Genomic DNA, 19,261 nt, shown 5'->3' with positions numbered 1-19,261 from the left:
CATCATTTAAAATCAGGGGGAAGGGGCACCAACTTAACGAACCACACACTAATCATGACCTGAAACGAACTATACATAACAAACTATGTACGATACATTTCAAAACACTCCATGTACTCTTGCCGTTAATGATGTTGGTCAAATGATATGCTACATGCCCAAACCTTCATGGGATAGAAAATGAAGATTAAAAAGAAAATAATGTTAAAACTGTACCACAAAAAGACTTTTCATGTTAAGCTAAATAAATGTTTACCTAGCTAAATTCTGGCACTGACCCCCAATTAAATGCAGCATTTATTCGAATCCAAGATGGCATCAATTTTATAACACACTCCTGTTATAGTTTTTGGTGTATGATAAAAAAAAATACATTTTAAAAATAAGTAAATTAGGATTGAGAGTTACCTGAACTAAATATGAATAATCACATGAAACCAGCACAACAAATTGATTGTCCTACAAACAAAAGCACAAAAAAGAAACTATCACGATACGCAAAATAAATTAAAGCGATCCCTCTATCCATTGTTCCTAAATAGAGTTTGTCTATGTCTGTCCTTGGAGTATTTTTCTTCACACCATTAAAGTTCCATACAATCAAGGCTAAAATGATAAATGTAACCCTCTGCCATTTTTATTATTGCATCAATTGTTTTAATCACTAATGATAAACAATAACTGGATTAACCATTAAAACAAACTCTCTAGAAGTCTAAATAATTTACAATATTTCAATGATGAAAAAAAAAATCCTGAGATATTTTAATATATATTTATAATATAATATATGTCTAATATATCATTACAGGATTTACATACTGCATGTTGGCTTCATACAATTACCTTCATTCTGTGTAGTAACAGTAATGTTTCATTTAATACATAATAGTATAATAGATAAGTAATATGAATTTCAATATATTCCCAAATAGCATACACCACATGAAATTCCAGTTATGTAGTGTAGTTAGTAGGTCTACACTAAACATGTACCAAATTTGTATGTCAATCTATTGAAAATCAATGGATGGATTTTCACATCCTTAAAAAAATAACAGAATAAAATATTTAGCCCCCTGTTATAGCTCCTTGTTTGTTAATTTTTGTCAGAATGATTCTACTACATGTCATTCAACCACACCATTGTCATCCTGATAATGGCTGCTAAAATGTATAACACAGGTAGGTAAGTTAACATATTTTCACACCAGCCAATGATGGCACTTCGAGCAAGCAATTGCCCGAGGAAACTGTATGACACGTGGTCTCTGTCATTATTTTCTTCCCAGTCTTCATCTCGGCAACAGCGGTTCCGAAACCATCAACTGAAGCGTGTCTCGTGCAGCAAGTGGGACACGCCGGGGGGAGGAGGGGGCAAACAAACACCATGACAGCTCCTCTGCAGGCAAGAGGGGGAGGGGAGAGGACTGTCCTACTCACGCTCCAAACTTATCTCTCACTCTCTGGAGATTATCTGATACTTTGGACTGGTCGACCCAATGGCTATGTTGAACTTTGCACTTAACCGACAATCTAGAATACAAAATAATTATGTGACGATCAGGAGTAAGAGAACATTAGCTATACAAAACATTTGTACAATATTGTCACTGCTACTGAAAAAAAAGGATTAACATTGTACTGATTTAAAAAAAAAAACTTTCATTAATACTAAACCTAAACATGCTGAAAAGCACCAAATTAAATTTTCTTATGTTTGGCAAAAATCATATCAACTATTAACTGCTCACAAAAGAATGTGAGACACAGAAAGCTAAATAGAAAACATTTTCAAATACTCATTTATAAATTACATAGGACAAAAAACATAAAGAATGAAGGCATCTGCTGACTTTCAACATCTTGCATTTTGGATTGCATTTCCATCTTCTGTATTTGAAATGAAGTATTCCAAAAACTTTTTTAAAGACAAAAATGTATGTGTTTCTTTTTATCAAACACATTAAGTTTTCACTTATTAAAATACAGCACAGTGAAAGCAAATAGCACTAGCAACCATTTATTAAGAGCTACACAAGTAGCCACCACTGTCAAAATTTTAAGTACACAAATATTTCTCTAAAGTGATAACTTATCTCTAAACTGAAGGAATGTTAACTAGCTTTCAAAAATATTCAACTACAGCAGGACCTCGAATAACTGAGCTTCGATTAACGAGGTTCCGTATTATCCAAACCGAAATGAAGCGCAAAGACTGTTGAAAAATTTGCTTAAAGACCTACAAAATGTGCTACATGTTGTCAAAAGCCAAAAGAAAATTCACCTAAAAGATGAGATTTACTCATTGGGCGAATCATGGAGTGACGTTAAAGAATCTACGCTGAAGAAAAGCTGGAAAAACATAACCTTGAAAAATGATACAACTGGTCTAACTGAAAGCCAAGACAATCTTATAATATATGGGTTATCAAAGATTTCTCTTATTCCATGAGCCTGTGGTCCACATTAACTCGTTTAATCAAAACTCTACTGTACTGAAATAAAACATAGTTACTTTACTAAACACCTTTAATTGTCATTTTCTAGCACCAAATGGGAACAAACGTTCAGCTTTAATAGTACCCTAAAACTATGCACATGGTTAAATTATCCTTGAGCTGTAACAAGTTTGTTTCAAAATGATATTTTTTGAGTGTATCATTTAGAAACATGAAAACATCATTGTAGATACAATAATATTTTTGAAGATTCTAATCTTGAGCTGATAGCCAAAAACTACAATCGATACGAACGTCACAGACATTTCAAAAATAAAATAAATTTTATTTCCTGCATTTGACTTTATTTACGGATCAGTCTTGTGCTACAAATCTACTATACCTTTATGAAACAATTGTGACTGGGTCAATGAGGCACTATCGTGGAATTTGGTATTCTATAAAATTATAGAAATGAAGAAAATGTTTGTTGAAAGTTTACTACGTAAAGTGAGTTAAAATTTTTGCAAAACAATTATGTAAACGTACGGGTTCTACTACTATGACAAACATTTTTTTTTAAAAAGGAAATCAGCATGTTATATGAATCATTAGTTTAAAGTTTGCTAAGGAAACTTTTTTTTTGTAGCTTGGGTAAGTGCTTTTAATTTCTCTTTTAATGTAATAAATTAATTTATGTAATCTAACAAAAAAAATTACTGCCACAATAAACAAAAGTGGCTAATCGCATCTAAATTCTTTATCATACATTCCAAAATAAGGAAATACACATTCTCTTCAAATGCAGGATAATCTGTAACCACGAAGAAAAGACTTAAAAAAATAAACTTTGCTGAACTGACCACTTTCAAATTCCTTGACATTTCTAGGCTTTCCAAACCTGCATCAAGACTGATCAATTTAGCACATCCACGCACCCGACAGAGGCAGATGCCTGCTCGCAAGGTCGTGCCAAGGTTGCCAGTCAGCTTTCAAAAAATTCAACACAGGTAACTCTGAACTATACTGGGTCCATTTGTATTTTTCCTAGTGCCTATTCGACTACCGTTCCTTCCATGATATTGCACTTTTAATACATAATTTAAATAAAATTATATTTATTAATTCACGAAACTTTGTGAAACTACCATTTAAAGAAATATTTCTTGTACAATATCTTATTTTTGACCTTTGAGACATAGATTCGATTCAAGGGGTACTATCTGTGATTCAAATTAGAGATTCGATTCTAGCCATCACTAGTAAAAACATAGCTGTTACCAGCACACACACACACATATATGTGAGTGCACTATCCTTCCCTCATTCGTACCACTGGGCTCTTTTCTCATTCATTTGTTGGACACGCTCGCATGCACATGCCCTTTTCTTCTCCCCCTTCTTAAAGTTGTGCGTCATTGGACAATCTGAGCCTTGCTCTGTTTTCGTGCTGGGGAAACAAATACATGAAGCTGTTCCCTGTCTGAAGCAACATTCATGTGCTTGGCCAGAGTGGCAACAGTTCTGTCCAAATCACTGCAACGCCGGAGATTGTTGCTATTGGCACAATTCTGGAACAATGCCTTAAGGAGAAGTAATTGAAATTGTAAGATGACACAATCGTTTTAACAGTTTTTCTTTTTATGCAATAACAATTATACATCACTTAGTATTGAAAATTTGCTTTCGTTAAGGCCAATAGAACACATTAAAATGTTTATAAACACTATCACTAGTGACAAGATTATACGGTAAATTGCGATGAAACTGAAATAACACTGAAAAGCATATCAATACACCATATAACCAGTAGTTAAAGTTAATACAACACAAAGCACCGAAATTCCATTAAAATTATGAAACAAATCTGCATTTTCAATCATAACTTAACTCAAGATGAATACATTATCTTTAAATATCAAAGTCAATGAAAGGAATTTATTTAGCATGAAGTTTGTATCACATTTTATGTAAAAAAAAAAAAAAAAAAAAAAAAAAAAAAAAAAAAAAAAAAAAAAAAAAAAAAATTGGAAAATGTTTACTTCTTTTTAATTTTGCAACTGTTATTACTAATTTTTCAAACACAAAAATACTTAAAAGATTTATTTTATTTGTTCTATGCTTATTACAAATCATTATAGTGCATCATGCATCAGTCCAAATGACACTGTTTTGGTGAAATTAGTATCATGGAACATTTACATGTCATATTTGTTTAATAATATTCTATCTATTTAATACACAGACATCTTAAAAAATCAATAAAATAAAATTTGTTTGAAACTAATAACACCTTTTGTTTTAAAAATTAAATTGGCCTGAAAATAAAACCATAAAATTAAAACCTAAATTCTAATGCTTCACAGAGGAAACTACTAATGCATCCAGTCACTATTACATTTCGGCTTTCCAATAACAGACATATTTTGAAAATAAAATAATAGAAAAATTTTATGGCCTAAAAAATATTAAAACCAAGATGGCATCTCCTCCTTAAATATGTTGATTATGCAGCGGCTTTAAAACTTTTCTACTTGAAACTCTTTTTCCCAAAACATACTTTAACGTAAGTCACCACCTTTGCCTTCATCTTTGGTGAGCCCGAAAAATAATGTTTCTCAAGTCCAGAATCCTTCACGCACACTTACTACAGACAAGCTCAACCCAAGCTTTTTTTAAAAACACTTTTAGTTTTCATGCTACTCTTTTGAGAGGCATCGTGAAGAGAACTGTTTCAATAACTGCAGGCAGCTTATTTTCAACCTAGAATGGGAGGAGTGGGAAGGAAGTAAGGGTGGCAGGCCTGTAACATGCATGCGATCCGCTGTTGGCAATCCAAGAGGTAGATTTTAAAAAACTTACGTTTAAAATGAACTTACTATAGGCTAGACGCTAGAGCAGTTATGACAATTATGAGTTACAAATGATTTAATGTGCCACATTTACTTGAATATAAAACACCATTGATTCTAAGATGCCTCCTTTTGATTCTTTAAGTTTTTCTCAAAGGAAATTTTTTTACCTAGAAACAGCTTATTCATGTGCATATTTATTTATTTATTTGATTAACCACTTCCACGACTTATTTAGAACTTTTAAAAACATTTTTATATCACAGGAGTATTTTAATGTATATTAAGAAAAATTAAACAATATGAAATAGATCAACTATTTGCAGGAATGCATAAATTTTTTATACTAGAAAGCTAAGACCTTATCACATAGTTATAAACTGAAGTGAGGCATAAAAAAACAAAATGCAAATTAGTAAAACACTGCTGGAAATTAACGTTGCATTACTTCCACTCCGTAATACCATTTATTGTAGACATCCTGATAATAGTTCTTTTAAGTACCGGTACTACTTTACTAACCCACATTCTGCCTAGTAGGTTCTGTGCACAGGCTGTACTGCAAGGAGAGTAGGCATCTGCCAATCCTGTTTTTTCTTAGTCAAATTTTGAATCAAATATAAAATAATTATTTATGAATACTGAATATTTTTCCAATCAAATTCAAACATATTAAACAAACAGTAAATCAATTTGTTTTTAACACTATTCACAAGATTCCAAGAAAAACTTAAGCAAAATACAGTAAAATGAATATATATATTCACATACGGAACCATCACAGTGTGATGTACAATGCACAAGAAAATAAAACAGCCAGCAATGCATTTTCTTAAATCCGTAAAAATGTAATTTTTAAAAATTGTTTTGCTGATCCAACATATTACATACATAAAAGTTAAGTATTATTAATATTTTATCATCATAATATAAGATTATTTGTTGCATATAAAAAGCATGTATGTACTATACTACAAAAAAACAAATCCACATCTCTCAATAAATCTTCTTGGTTTGAATGTTACATTTTTTTACCTAAATTTTTTATAAATGTGTTTCACTGGTGTATCTAATAACAAATTAATCTTGAATATCAAATTTTTTAGAATGATCGCAGACCTGTAAAGGAGAGAATTTTTTTACATGCACTATGCTTAGAGTTTTCCTGGTATAAGCAGGAAGCCTCACTTACTCAGCGACATGCCCGTGGTTGTAGCATTTTGTATTAATGTGGCAGTCGTCTTGCCAACCCAGCTTCTTGTGACATATTCCTTAGTACAGTTATGCTATATAACCAGAGAAAAGATTTTATGGTTTTATTTTTAAGTCAATTTAGTTTTTAAAACAGGAAATTTCAGGTTATTGTTATTATATTTTATGAACTCTGTTTATTTATAAAGATAGCATAATCCTCAACGAATACGACAGTCACTTGTTTAGTGATACTTACTTCACCAAAATAGTGTCATTTTGACGGATACATTAAGGGTTTATTACAAAATAATGATTTGTAATAAATATGTCAAACTACTGGGAACAAAACAAATAAAACAACAAGAATATGTGCATTTAAAAATGTACCTGTCATAATGTAAAAATTAGTTACTAATAACAGTTGCAATATAAAAGCAAAACATTTTTCGTATCTATTTAGTACATATATTTTGGTACTAACTCCATGCTATTTATCTACGTTCATTGAATTTCATAAATCAAAAGATTATGTTTTCTAATGAGATGAATTTTGATAAAATATACTGAATAATTTCATGATTTTTTGTTGCATTTCAGTGCATTATGGTGTACTAACTTGCATTTCAGTGTTATATGGTGTGTTATTTCTGCACATTTATCACAATTTACCATATAATCTTATCCCTACATAACATGCTCTATTTGACTTTACAAATGTTTTAAGGGTCTGCGTGCAAATGTATGTCACCAATACTGTAAGCAGCAGTATTAAAATTATTTAAATGGGATAAATTTTGAAAATATAACGTAGATTCTACGACGCAACCCTTTTCCTTGGGATCAAAACCCCCCAAAAACAAGAACACTTTGCCTACAAAAATTCACAAATCCAAAATAATCATAAGCATTGTTTGTTACTTAAGAAATTTAATGTTTGCTAAATAGTCAGAGTAACTAAAGTCAGGGATATTGAAATCAGAGTTACAAGAGAGTTGATTGTATTCAGTGAGAGGATAATTTTAATATCACAAAAATATTTTTCAATATTTTGTTTATTTATTTATTTATTTATTTTACTTTAAACATACCTATTTGTTGAAGTTTGTTTGACATTTTCTGAATCATGTAACTTTTACAGGAATGAAGCAATTCTTGGACCCAGTGAACACACTGGTGCGCTGCAGAGAGCACCCTTGCCGGGCACGGCGAGAAGGATGGGAAGAGTCGCTGGGGAGCTGGACAGATACTCACTCCTGTCAATGTTGCGTTGCAGGTGCGCAGCAATGCGGTGGCGCGCATCGTTGTACTCCAGGTGCAGGCCGAGCCTGAGTAGCGTGGGGTTCTGCTCAACGAGCGACGTGATGTCCATCTCGATCTTGTTGCCCAGCACCTGCGACCTCTGCCCCGACGCAAGCCACACCGCCCATCAGTTACAACTTCTCCAAATCAAATTTGGAAAGATTCTAAGTTAATATATTTAGTGTTAGCGCAAACAACACATTAGCGATTCACAATGATTCCTCAAGACAACCATTTATTTAGTTAAAGAAATAAAACTATAATAAAAACAAAACATTTTATAAAAAAAAGTGTTGACAACATTTCAAACCTAATAAAAATTTAACCAAAAAAAGGTAGAAAACTAATTATATGTTATTTGTATAAAATAAAGTATTCAACATAAATTGCAGTAATTGTTAATTTGATAGTCTGCCAAAACTTTACAAACAACATAATTCATACTATCATTAAATGATTGTGTACGTTCTTAAGTATCAATGCTTCATCTATGCATTACAGAAATAGAAAATCCAAAATTTGTAACCACTGATGAGCATTCTTAAAATTCAAATAGGTACTGTACTTCCCTCAATTTAAGATGGCCTAGGACACAAGACGAAATAGAACATGCATTGCCTGTGCAAATATTCAAATTTTCAAATATGAACAATAAAATATTCAACTGAACCTTGAATACTAACACTTGAAAATAATAATTATTATTTTCTAATGAAAATTTGTCATAGCATATCACTTAAGTTTGTGGTACACCAATGTTCAATGTTGAAGTTAAATCATTTGTGAAATATAAAGACCTTTTTTTATGCTTTAATCAGATTTCATAATCAATAACAATAAACTATGTTTTAAATATGCAACAAGTATTCAAAGAGTATTTCACTACTGCCTTGGTAACCAGTAATGGAAAAATTATATGAACGATTCAAAATACGCCATATTTGTCATTTCAAACTTGAAAACCAAATATTTTTTGTATACATTTTGCCATGCCAAATATCATGGTCACAGGCACAAGAACTGGAAAAAAAATTTAAAAATAAAACCAAAAATAACAACCATGGACTACAACACCACAAAACACGGACACTCCCATTGCGGTGGCCACTGAAAGAAGTAAACGTCATAATTTCAACGGCATATAAATTGACAGTTTCAATCGATCGAACACCATGTGACACAGTAACAACTTCCTTACTGTATGTATCTATGACAAAACAGACGTTGAGACTCAAAAAAATTCTATATATATAAGTAAATAATGGTTTAACATTCCAGATAAAATTAGCAAAAATTGTGTTTATAATATTGTTGAACCAAAAAACCATGACTGCGTTAACAACTAAAACCCATGAAAAACTAGGGATTAAATACAGACCTGCCAACATTCAAATTTAAAAAATCATGAGGTCCTCGATAAAAATTTTCAGGCCCATAAATACAGGTTAGATATAAAAAAACAACAAGTGAGAATCTTAAAATTTAAGTGACATACCTGTACATATGTTACATGATCTCTGCTTCAAAATTTATTTCAACAAATTATAGGTTGCAGATTTAATTTAGTTGAACATAATTTAGCGCTGTCGTGTAGTGATCATGCAGGGCTGCAACTAAAAATGATATAAAATAACATTCTGCTCGTGTAACACTATTATCACTGTTCACAGCAAAATTAATTTTTTTATTGGAAGTAATACACTTCACGTGTTAGTTGTGTTTGTTTGTAGCAACATGTTTCACAATGTCTCCTCTTCCACTATGCGAGATAGAAAAATCAGCACGGCACACGCTACAAAACTCAAAATTGCTTCCTTTACGTGACTCGAGTATTGATGGAAACTCGTTACTGTAAGCTTTCGTAAAACTTGTTTTGTAACTTTTACAAACAGAATCTTGGGGCCCCGAAAAATCGTGAGGAAACACTATTTTGGTGTGAGGGCGTGAGATGGACCTTAAAATCGTGAGCCTCACACCAAAATCGTGAGAGTTGGCAGGTCTGTAAATATGAGCTCATTTTATTTGGGGATACAGCATTACAAAAAATGTTTTTGTGAAATGGATGGCACTGGATTTCATGGTAATTTGCCATTCGCAAAAATTTTCTGGATCAACATGTAGAGTAAAAGGTTCTGAAAAATAAGACAATTAGGAACTAAAATAGAAGGTTGCTTGGTTCGGTTAGGTTACGTTATGTTAAGATAGATTAGCTGCGTAATTAAAACACAATGTTTTATTTTAAAATTTAAATATTAACAAACATTTTCCATATAAATATTGTAGCTGACTTAACCTACCCAACCTTTCAATTAACATTATTTGCCTAGTTTTTCAGAAGTTGTTACATGATGTGAAAAAAAAAAAAAAAATTGGTGGGATTCTAACATTCTTACTATTCAAAATTGATATTTGTATTTGCGAATAATTTGGTATTTGTATTTGTATTTGATTGGAACTAAAAAACTGACATTCACACAGACCTAATAATATGACATGAGATACAAGACTTCGTGGAAAACAAGAATTCATGAAGTGTAAGACTATGTGAAAAATCTAAAAAAATTAAATATAAGAAAACAAGGAATACAAGACACAACTGAATAAAAAATTAATTGAAATGAAAGACTACCTGGAATATTGTATATTTATTAGGAGTGTGCAAATAGTGGATTTTTGTGGTCAAATATTTTTTGATCAAATAGTAACATTTTCAAAATGAATGTGAATAGTTTTAAAGTTGAATGGATGCCATACTTTTCTTTGGTGCATTACAACAGGATGAACAACATTCACAGATAAAGTTTCAGGTAGAAGACTAAGCAAGATTTGCCATTCTTGAAATTTTAATTTGAAAGACTAGACATCACAGTGCCAGATTGTTTTATTTTTATTTTTAATAAAAGTGTTATAATAATCATCTAAACAAATTGACAACGTTTAAAATAATGGCAAACCTTTTTTTTTATTTGTTTTTTTTATATCAACTTACACCTCACTGTAGTAACAAAATAGTTGGATTTTACTTCAAGTGAATTGAAATAAATGAAAAAAAAATAGTACCCTTGAATATATTTAATTACAAAAATATGTTAAAAAAATGTGTAAAGTATAATTTAAAACTAACTACCTGCTGGAGTTTTCAGAACATATGTTGCACATTTAACATTTTGCCATTTGCTTGTTGCTGGTAAAAAAGAAAAAAATTCCACTATTTTTTCGAGACATACATTTTTGGTTTGTCAAGTTTCAAATTCTTAGGATTTTACTCTCCAAAACTTTGCCTGGGATCCATTTATGATAATGAACTTTGATGAAATTCATTTTAAAAATATAAATCTTCGTTTTTACGTTTTTAACGAACACAACAGAGGTTAGGCCTACACAGCACTCAAGGAAAATGGCTGACTATACACATAAATAAAGATCCATGTACTGTGGCAGATTTTCATAGATTTTTTTCTCTGTAATCAATGAAACTACTAGAAAAAGCTGTGGTTCAGTTCATAAAGGTTTTTACGTAATAGCAAACCATGTACAAATTTTAACACATAAAGACGACATGAAAGATTTAAGACTATCGTTGTTTCCATTTGGTTACCAAAATACCAAATGGTTATACAAAAAGAATTTGTGCAAAAACTATAAATTAAATTTCATTGTAACCTCCAACAGCGGTGACAGACAATACCTTGTGATTAACTGTGTTAATCAAAAGAAATATTGAAAACATTTTACTCAAATTAAATGTTTTAAATATTTTATTTTAACATTTTACAAATAAAAGCAAACATTCATAGAAAATACCGTAGGTGTTGGCATTTCTGCTAATGTTCTGTTTCATTTGGAAATAGTGTCGTGATTATTTCCTGCAGCCAACCTAGTGCTGTGATTTCATTTAATTAACATAGATTTTTTTTTAATTCTCAGAATAAACTGTTTAAATATGCATTGCAGTTCATGTTAAGATGAATATACAGTCAAACCTCTATCTATCGAACTCGTATGTATCGATTGTCTGTGTTTATCATATACTTTCTACGGTCCCGGCAAAATTGCCATACAACTAAGGTTAAAAAAGTCCGCTGGTACCGATGTATGAATGATCGTTTTGTCCGCATTGATCGTTAAAAATATGTGGTTCCATCACTATAAATTATAATAGATAACCGTTTAACCATAAAGATTTTGCAGAAATAACCATTTCGTAGAAAGAAACCATCATAAAAACAGTAACGACAGTATACAGAAGTAGTAAAAATCACCTTAAATCTGCAGCCATTTTATAATAGCAACGAGTGAACTGTCAACAAACAGTAGATGGCTAACATTGGTGCCATATTTCCATGAAATCAACTCGTCACGAAACGTTGCCACACTATCGACTTGTATTTATGTACGAAACTTTTTCATGTCGGCTAAAATGGTAACGTAAAAAACAAAACATTTCATATTGTACGTATATAAAATCACTTAAAGAATAAACATGTCCCTTATTATGACTGAGCATTGAGACCTCTCGTTTATAAGGTACAAAGAAACCAATATGGCGTCCACTGTGGCGTTGAAAATGTATTGATTCCTGTGCAGCATCGTGAACGCATTTATGTAGGCCGGTATTTCATTGTTCGGGCATGCTATCCTAATTAATCTATGGCACATGTTACTTCCTGATTCTGATCGGTGTTTACTTTACATGTGCGTGAATGTTGACTTAATAAAAAGTGCAAAAGTGAGATTAACGTTTTAGAGCGATTAAAATGTCTCGGCATAGTAAACATGTGAGAACACTTGATGAACGAATTAGGATTATTGAAGAAATTGAAATTGAATTGTAGGTCTATTGTGCATAGGCTATGTTTTTTTAAAAGTGTAAATTGAATTAAGTAAAATGCTTCCATTTTTATTTTTTTTCAATTGATTAAACTTTAATGACAAGTACAGTGGAATCTCAGTACTAAGTACTTACAGGGACCTCAAGTTTTTGTACTTAGTACTGAAAGTACTTAGTACTGAAACATACATACATATCATCTTTACAAAGAGAAAAAAAAAAATTAAAAAATACAAAAATAGCGATATTGTAAGATACATTATTTTTTAGCCAACATCTGACTTCAGTTTAAACATTGGTGTGTATGTATAATTTAAGTTTAGTTACTTTTAAAAAATGTGTTATTTCAGTTTGTTTTTGAGCTTGAATGATGCTCTGTTGAACTAAATGTTCTATCTCATATTATGTCTTCGCAACTGCGACTTGCTTTTTTCCTTTGTCTAGTTCTCTGAGTATTTCCACTTTTTCCTTAAGCGTGAATTGCTTTCGTTTCTTTTTATCTCCATTTATCTCATTTTGCAGCACAAATACAATGCGGTGTCTAAATAACGTAACCTGAAAATAAACTCAACAATAACAATAAAATATCCCGGCACAGACGTCAAACAGTATATTAGCGTAGCATAACACTATTGTCTAAATAATTAATACTACTCTCAAAATTCCATGTTTCGATGTATCGAATGGTGTTGTGTTGCTCACGTCGCATACTACGTATGGTATAATCTATGGTAGTGCGCGCAACTGTTTGTAACTTTGTTTTCAGGGTTTAGAGGTTAGATAATACGTTGTGGTGGTATTTGTGTATGTTTGTTCTACAACATTAATCATTTAGCTGGAAATTTATTTACCAGTTTAAGTAAATTTTGGTGTAGTAATGCCACGCTACGAGTAGAATTTATACGTTATAGTGAAAATATGATACTTTAAACTGAAACCATTTTGCACGGTGAAGATACGATTTTTGGCGGGGACTTAAAAAAAATACGTTAAAGTGAAATATACTTTATAATGAGGTACGTTGTACCGGTATTCTACTGTAACTGATATATTTCTGACACTAATTTTGAGGTTGAAATATTTTTTCAAAATCTAAAAGTGAAGTCCACATCTACTGAATTTTTTTGTTGGTCCCCTGAAAAACTATAGATAGAGGTTTGACTGTATTAGTAAAGGCAACATTAAAATTCAGGTGAAAAACATATCACTTTGAACCACTAAAAACTGAATACACGTGCTTGTAAATATTCACAATTTTAATTTTTGATATTCAACAACCAAATGAGAATAGTATATTAATTGCTATTCACAACTATTCATTTTTTGAATATTTGCACATCCTTAATACAGTGAAACTCATTTAAAACATTCCCGCACAATATGATTTCCCATCTCATACGATCAAATATTTCTGTCCCACCATTTTCTCCATATGACGTGGGTTATTATTTTCCGTGTAAGAAGTTCCTTGTAAAATTAGGTTACTGTATAAAATTATGGTTTTTAATAGTTGAAATGCAATATTCTTTAGGACAATTTTCCAAAATTATGACCTCGATTTGTCCATGTCCGCCTCTGCTGTGCAGCACGTATAAAAATGAAGCCAGCGCTGGTTGACATTGCGCTAGTTAGGTTGATGCCTGTACAGAGTGCGCACTAAAGTCGATTATTGGTATCAATAACTCACCTATGTGCAGCGGTGGTTGGCATCATGTTTGGTTAGGTTGATGACCGTACAGAGTCCGTGCACATAGTTGACTATCGATATGGGTAACTTGTTGATTGCAGCACCACCTGCACTCTATCTTTTGCATAGTGGTATTATTATTATTTTTTTTCCGCTCATTACGTTAGTGCCGCCTTGCACTGGTGTTACGGTTTTTGTTAATTTAAAGGTGATACAATACATAGTCTTTGTTTCATAATAATGGTGTTAACTAAGAGTGTGATTAAACACAAAGCGTTTTCATTAAAAAGAAAAGGTGTTAACTAAGAGTGTGATTAAACACAAAGCGTTTTCATTAAAAATAAAAGTTAAAGATTATAAACAAAGTTAATTCCAACCTCAAGATTCCATGAGTGGCAATCCTAAAGAGCTGGGAATACCACCATCAACACTGAATACCACTGCTGCCAAACTCGATAAAATATATTCCAAGTCCGGCAATATTTCATCAACATGAAAGAAAAGGGAGAGTTGAAAATATCAAGAGATTGAAAAACCATTGCTTGAATGATTTAAGCAGTAACGTGCACAAAACATCTCATTGAGTAGTATGACTTTAAAAGACTGGCATTGTGAACCGAGCAATAAGTGGAGAATCTGAGAGTGTGGTTTCAGAATAAATAGATGCATGGAAAGTATTAATGACTCAAATTCTATATGAATACGAATCAAACATTTTCAATGATGATGAAGGCTGCCTGACAAGACATTTGTTTTAAAAGAAGAGGTTTGCCATGGAGGTAAGCAGAGCTAACTGTTCGTGTGGGAGCCAACATGGATGGGTCAGAGAAGCTTCCACTTTTTGTAATTGGGAAGGCCAAATATGCACGATGTTTTAAAAATGTGATAAATTTACCATATATGAACACAAAAAACAAAACAGCATGGATTACTTGTGGTATCTTTAAAACAATATTTGCACTCCCTGGATGCCAAAATGGGAGTAAAGAACAGAAAGATTAATGTGTTTATGGATCACTGCCTTGTCCATCCAAAGAATGTAGCAAACTTGAGAAATGTGAGAATACAGTTTCTACCTGCTAACTCCATATCAGTGCTGCAACCCATAGATCATGGTGTGATCAAGGTACTAAAGCAGTGTTACCGCAAGAGACTGGTGTGCAAACTAATAACAAAAATGAAGAATCACGCAACATCAAAATCTCCACCATAGCAAGTGTCTATTTTAGATGCACTGCATTTTCTTGCGGCTTCTTGGGATTCGTTGGACCCAACCATCATTGTCAACAGCTTTAAGAAGGTAGACTTTGGAGGTGACATTGTAGCCCCAACTGATGAGCGTGATGATGGCGATGAGGGTGCATGCAATAATGAAGGCCTGCCGATTATACGGATTTTGTCAGTTTTTACGGATATCCAGATTTTTAAGAAATACTACGAATATTTACTCGCGTATAAAAAATAAATTAATATGTACCAATAATGGTTATTGTTGTTTGTTTACGTAACAGACGTTTCCGCACCAGCGATAGATCAATCAGCGGAAGGAATGTGGTGGTGTGTGGGGTTGGGTGGGGGGATCCATCGCTTCAAGCTTGAGCTTTACAAGTTGTGGTGCGATTGGGGGAGAGGGAGGTGCCTGTTGCCTAGCAACCGTTTGACGTCTGCGCCCATCCTATTCAAGGTCAGAAGTTGAATGCCGACTGCCGAGCGAGCCGACTGCACAGAACGGAGAGTACCCAAAGCCATCAGTCACAAACATACAAACCAAAAATGAGAAACCGGTAATGCGTACCATCATGAAATAAATGCCAAAGTAAAATTTTATCCTTCTGCATATTTCATACATTTTAACATTTTCTATAGTACCTAATTATGTATTAGGGAAAAATTTTTTGTATGTCGAAAAAGAGATGAATTTTACAGCACTACTAAAACTTTGTTCAAACATACGCACGTAATCTTGTCAAAAGTTTTAGTAACAAATTAAGGTTAAACCACATTTAACTTTTCACAACTCTCTTCGCAAGCATCAATAATATTAAATTTTGTATCGAGGTCTTGCATTTCGTTTTACACTTTCCACTGTGTAGATAAAAATAATGCACACCGGCTAAATGTTTAAGAAACTGTAACGCACATACATAAAAGAAATGGTAATGAACTTCACAATCAAGTGTAGCCTAGTGAAGATGCAGCTGACGTGCCTTGTCGCATGCAGACGTAGCGCAACAACTTCTTTATCTACTGGAGCGGAGGCGAGCTCAAGGTCAAGCCAAAGAGAGTAACAAGAATGCAGACAGCGTTGCCAGATGTGCTCGCGCCTTAGCCGCTTAGCCCATAGTTGCCACATCACTCTTTTCAGTTACGGTTGCATGCATTTGCACGTCGCCGACAGTGAAAATAAGTTTTTAGGCTGCAACTATTTGTGCGTTTGGTATGCTGTATTAAACATAGCCGAGTGTTCTTTGTTGATGACATAGTTTTGTTTAGAAAGATCGTCACATAAACACTGGATTTTCGTAATGGGAAGTGGACAGTGTAATGAAAATAAATACCGGTAGTAAATCACCTATAACCTACAATGGAAAAGAAACGCAAATTGTCTTCTGAATGTGTTGCGGCCAAACAACATTACAAAAGGGACTGGGAACAAGAATTGAAGTGGTTAAAGCCGGGTGGTGGTGATTATGAAGCAAAGTGCACAGTATAAAATTCTGTGCTGAGTGTTGCTACCGGCGGACTTAAAGATTTACGTCGCCATGGTAACACGGAGAGTCACAAAAAAAACCAACAATGTGTGGAACAAACTTCGTCGCTCACAAACTTTATGGCAAAGGAAAATAATGGGGGTGTTGATGCAGATCTACTTTGGGCAAATTTTGTTTGCGAAAATAACTTGTCATTAAGCTTAAGTGACAAGTTCTCTAAATTGGTGCCAAAGATGTTCCCGGATAGTAACATTGCGAAAGACTTTCGGTGTTTTCGCCCCAAAACAAGCATGATAATTCAGCAGGCACTAGCTTCTTGTGAAGAAGAAGAAACTGCTAGTTCAATGAAAAACACTTTCTTCACACTGTTAATTGATGAGTCTACCGACATCACAGTTAACAGACAGATGGTTATCTTGGCTAGATTTTATACTGTTCAGCAAGTTGATACACGTTTATACAAAATTGTGGCGATTGAAGGGAAAGCAACTGGAGAAAACCTATTTGATATTGTGAACAGCTCCTCCGAAGAAGATGACATACCTTGGAGTAACTGTTTGGGAATGTCTTCAGATGGTGCAAAGGCCATGGTTGGAATATTCAACTCTGTTCTCTCAAGAGTTACGGAACAGCAAGGAAATGTTTGGTTTCTCCTCTGCACTTGCCATGTTTCTCATCTTGCTGCATCACACACATGTGCAGAATTACCAAATGTGTGCAAACAGTTGTCAAGAGATGTCTACTCTTACTTCAAGACATCAGGAAAAAGACTAGATGAATACAGGCAAATACAACAATTGTTAGAAATGAATGAACATAAAATTTTGCGGCCTTCTTTCACCAGGTGGTTGGCCATGCTTCAATGTGTCAATTGTTTACTTGAACAATGGCCAGCTTTGATCAAGTATTTTGATTTGGTTGACCCGAAAGAGAGTTCTCTGGAATCTGTCAAACAAATCAAATCAACCCTGCACTCAAATTCAGCAAAATTATATTTACTTTTTCTCCAAGCAGTTTTGCCACGGTTTGAGAAGTTCAATGTTCTATTTCAGCAAGACCGCCCATATCTACATAAACTGTATAGCGAGGTGTGTGTACTGCTGAGACAAACTATCACTAGCTTTGTTCAGTTTTCTGTGATACAGAAAAGTGATTTGACTACTATTGATTTCCAACAATGCAACAATCAAACCAGCTTTCTGATTCTTCCATTTTTATTGGCCATGCAACACAGAATTTTTTTAACAGAAAACCAGATATGAAAAAGTTGAATTTTTCCTCAATGTACGTAAGTTTTATGAAACTGGTACAAAGGAACAGTATCGCCTCCTGCCACTCAATGATCACATTATCCGGACCATAGATATCTATGACCTTGCAAACAAACAGTGTGGGGATTGGGAGAAGGTGGAACTCCTGGCCAAAGCTTTCCCAAATGTGATTTCAGCAGAAGAATGGAATGCTTTGAATGAAGAATATTTTGCATATACACTTTGGGACATAGCTGTATCGGATGTGCAGCTATCAGATACTATTGATGTTTTTTGGCACGAAGTGTCAAAGTATGAAGAGAATGGTAAACTGCATTTCCCAACACTCTGCAAGTTAGCGAAATCAATGATGATACTCCTGCATAGTAATGCAAGTGTAGAGAGGGCATTTAGTAAGCTGAAACTAATAAAGACATCACACAGATCATCGTTGCAGTCGCCAATGCTGAATGCTTTAATGCAAGCTTCTTTTAGGAAGAATGAAAGTGAATTTAAGCCTACGCCTCAGATGAGGAAGAAAGCAAGAAAATTAAAAAAGGGAGGTACTTAAATTGTTGCATTACTTAACTGAACAGTATTGAATAACATTTCCTAATAGTGACAAACTGTTTCTTTTGAGTGTAAATTTTATTGATATATTTATTTATCTGATTTTTGAGACAAATATTAGCATTTGACCTATGAACCTATGTGGACGTGTTTTCTTTTGAAATTATCAAAACAATTTTCATGGATGTAAGTAGATTTTTTTGTCTTTGCAATGTTTTATTTGCTACGATAGAAATATAATTTGAAATTAATGAAATTGCCTACATTTATTTATGATTTACGCCATTAGGATTTTTCAGGATGTTAACAATGCAATTTTTAGGATTTTTCAGGATTTTTGAGTGTGTTTTTTAGAATTTGGAATTCAATATCAGTGGGAGCCCTGCAATAATGTATGGATGACTATGTTGAAGCTGACATTGACGT

At 33.1% G+C, this 19,261-nt stretch overlaps 1 protein-coding gene across 8 annotated transcripts in view; it reads right to left on the bottom strand.

Moving 5' to 3' along the window:
- LOC134527668 (tropomodulin) overlaps positions 1 to 19,261 on the bottom strand; it is a 268,206-nt gene that overhangs the window by 13,065 nt on the left and 235,880 nt on the right. For 5 of the 8 annotated variants that reach the window (XR_010074242.1, XM_063360547.1, XM_063360550.1 and 2 more), the window contains exon 7: positions 7,739 to 7,886. Coding sequence is in view for 7 of the 8 variants with exons in the window: in XM_063360547.1 (XP_063216617.1) it covers positions 7,739 to 7,886 (148 nt within the window). In the remaining variant the exon portion in view is untranslated. Of the gene's footprint in view, positions 1 to 7,523; positions 7,887 to 19,261 lie in introns of those variants that run through there. The other 3 variants (XM_063360545.1, XM_063360551.1, XM_063360548.1) reach the window with 1 other exon arrangement.

This window comes from Bacillus rossius, chromosome 1 (genome assembly GCF_032445375.1).
Source record: "Bacillus rossius redtenbacheri isolate Brsri chromosome 1, Brsri_v3, whole genome shotgun sequence".
In the NCBI taxonomy this organism is placed as follows: Eukaryota; Metazoa; Arthropoda; class Insecta; order Phasmatodea; family Bacillidae; genus Bacillus; species Bacillus rossius.
Note: the sequence above shows the minus strand (reverse complement) of the source record. Positions and strands in the feature narration are given on the sequence as shown.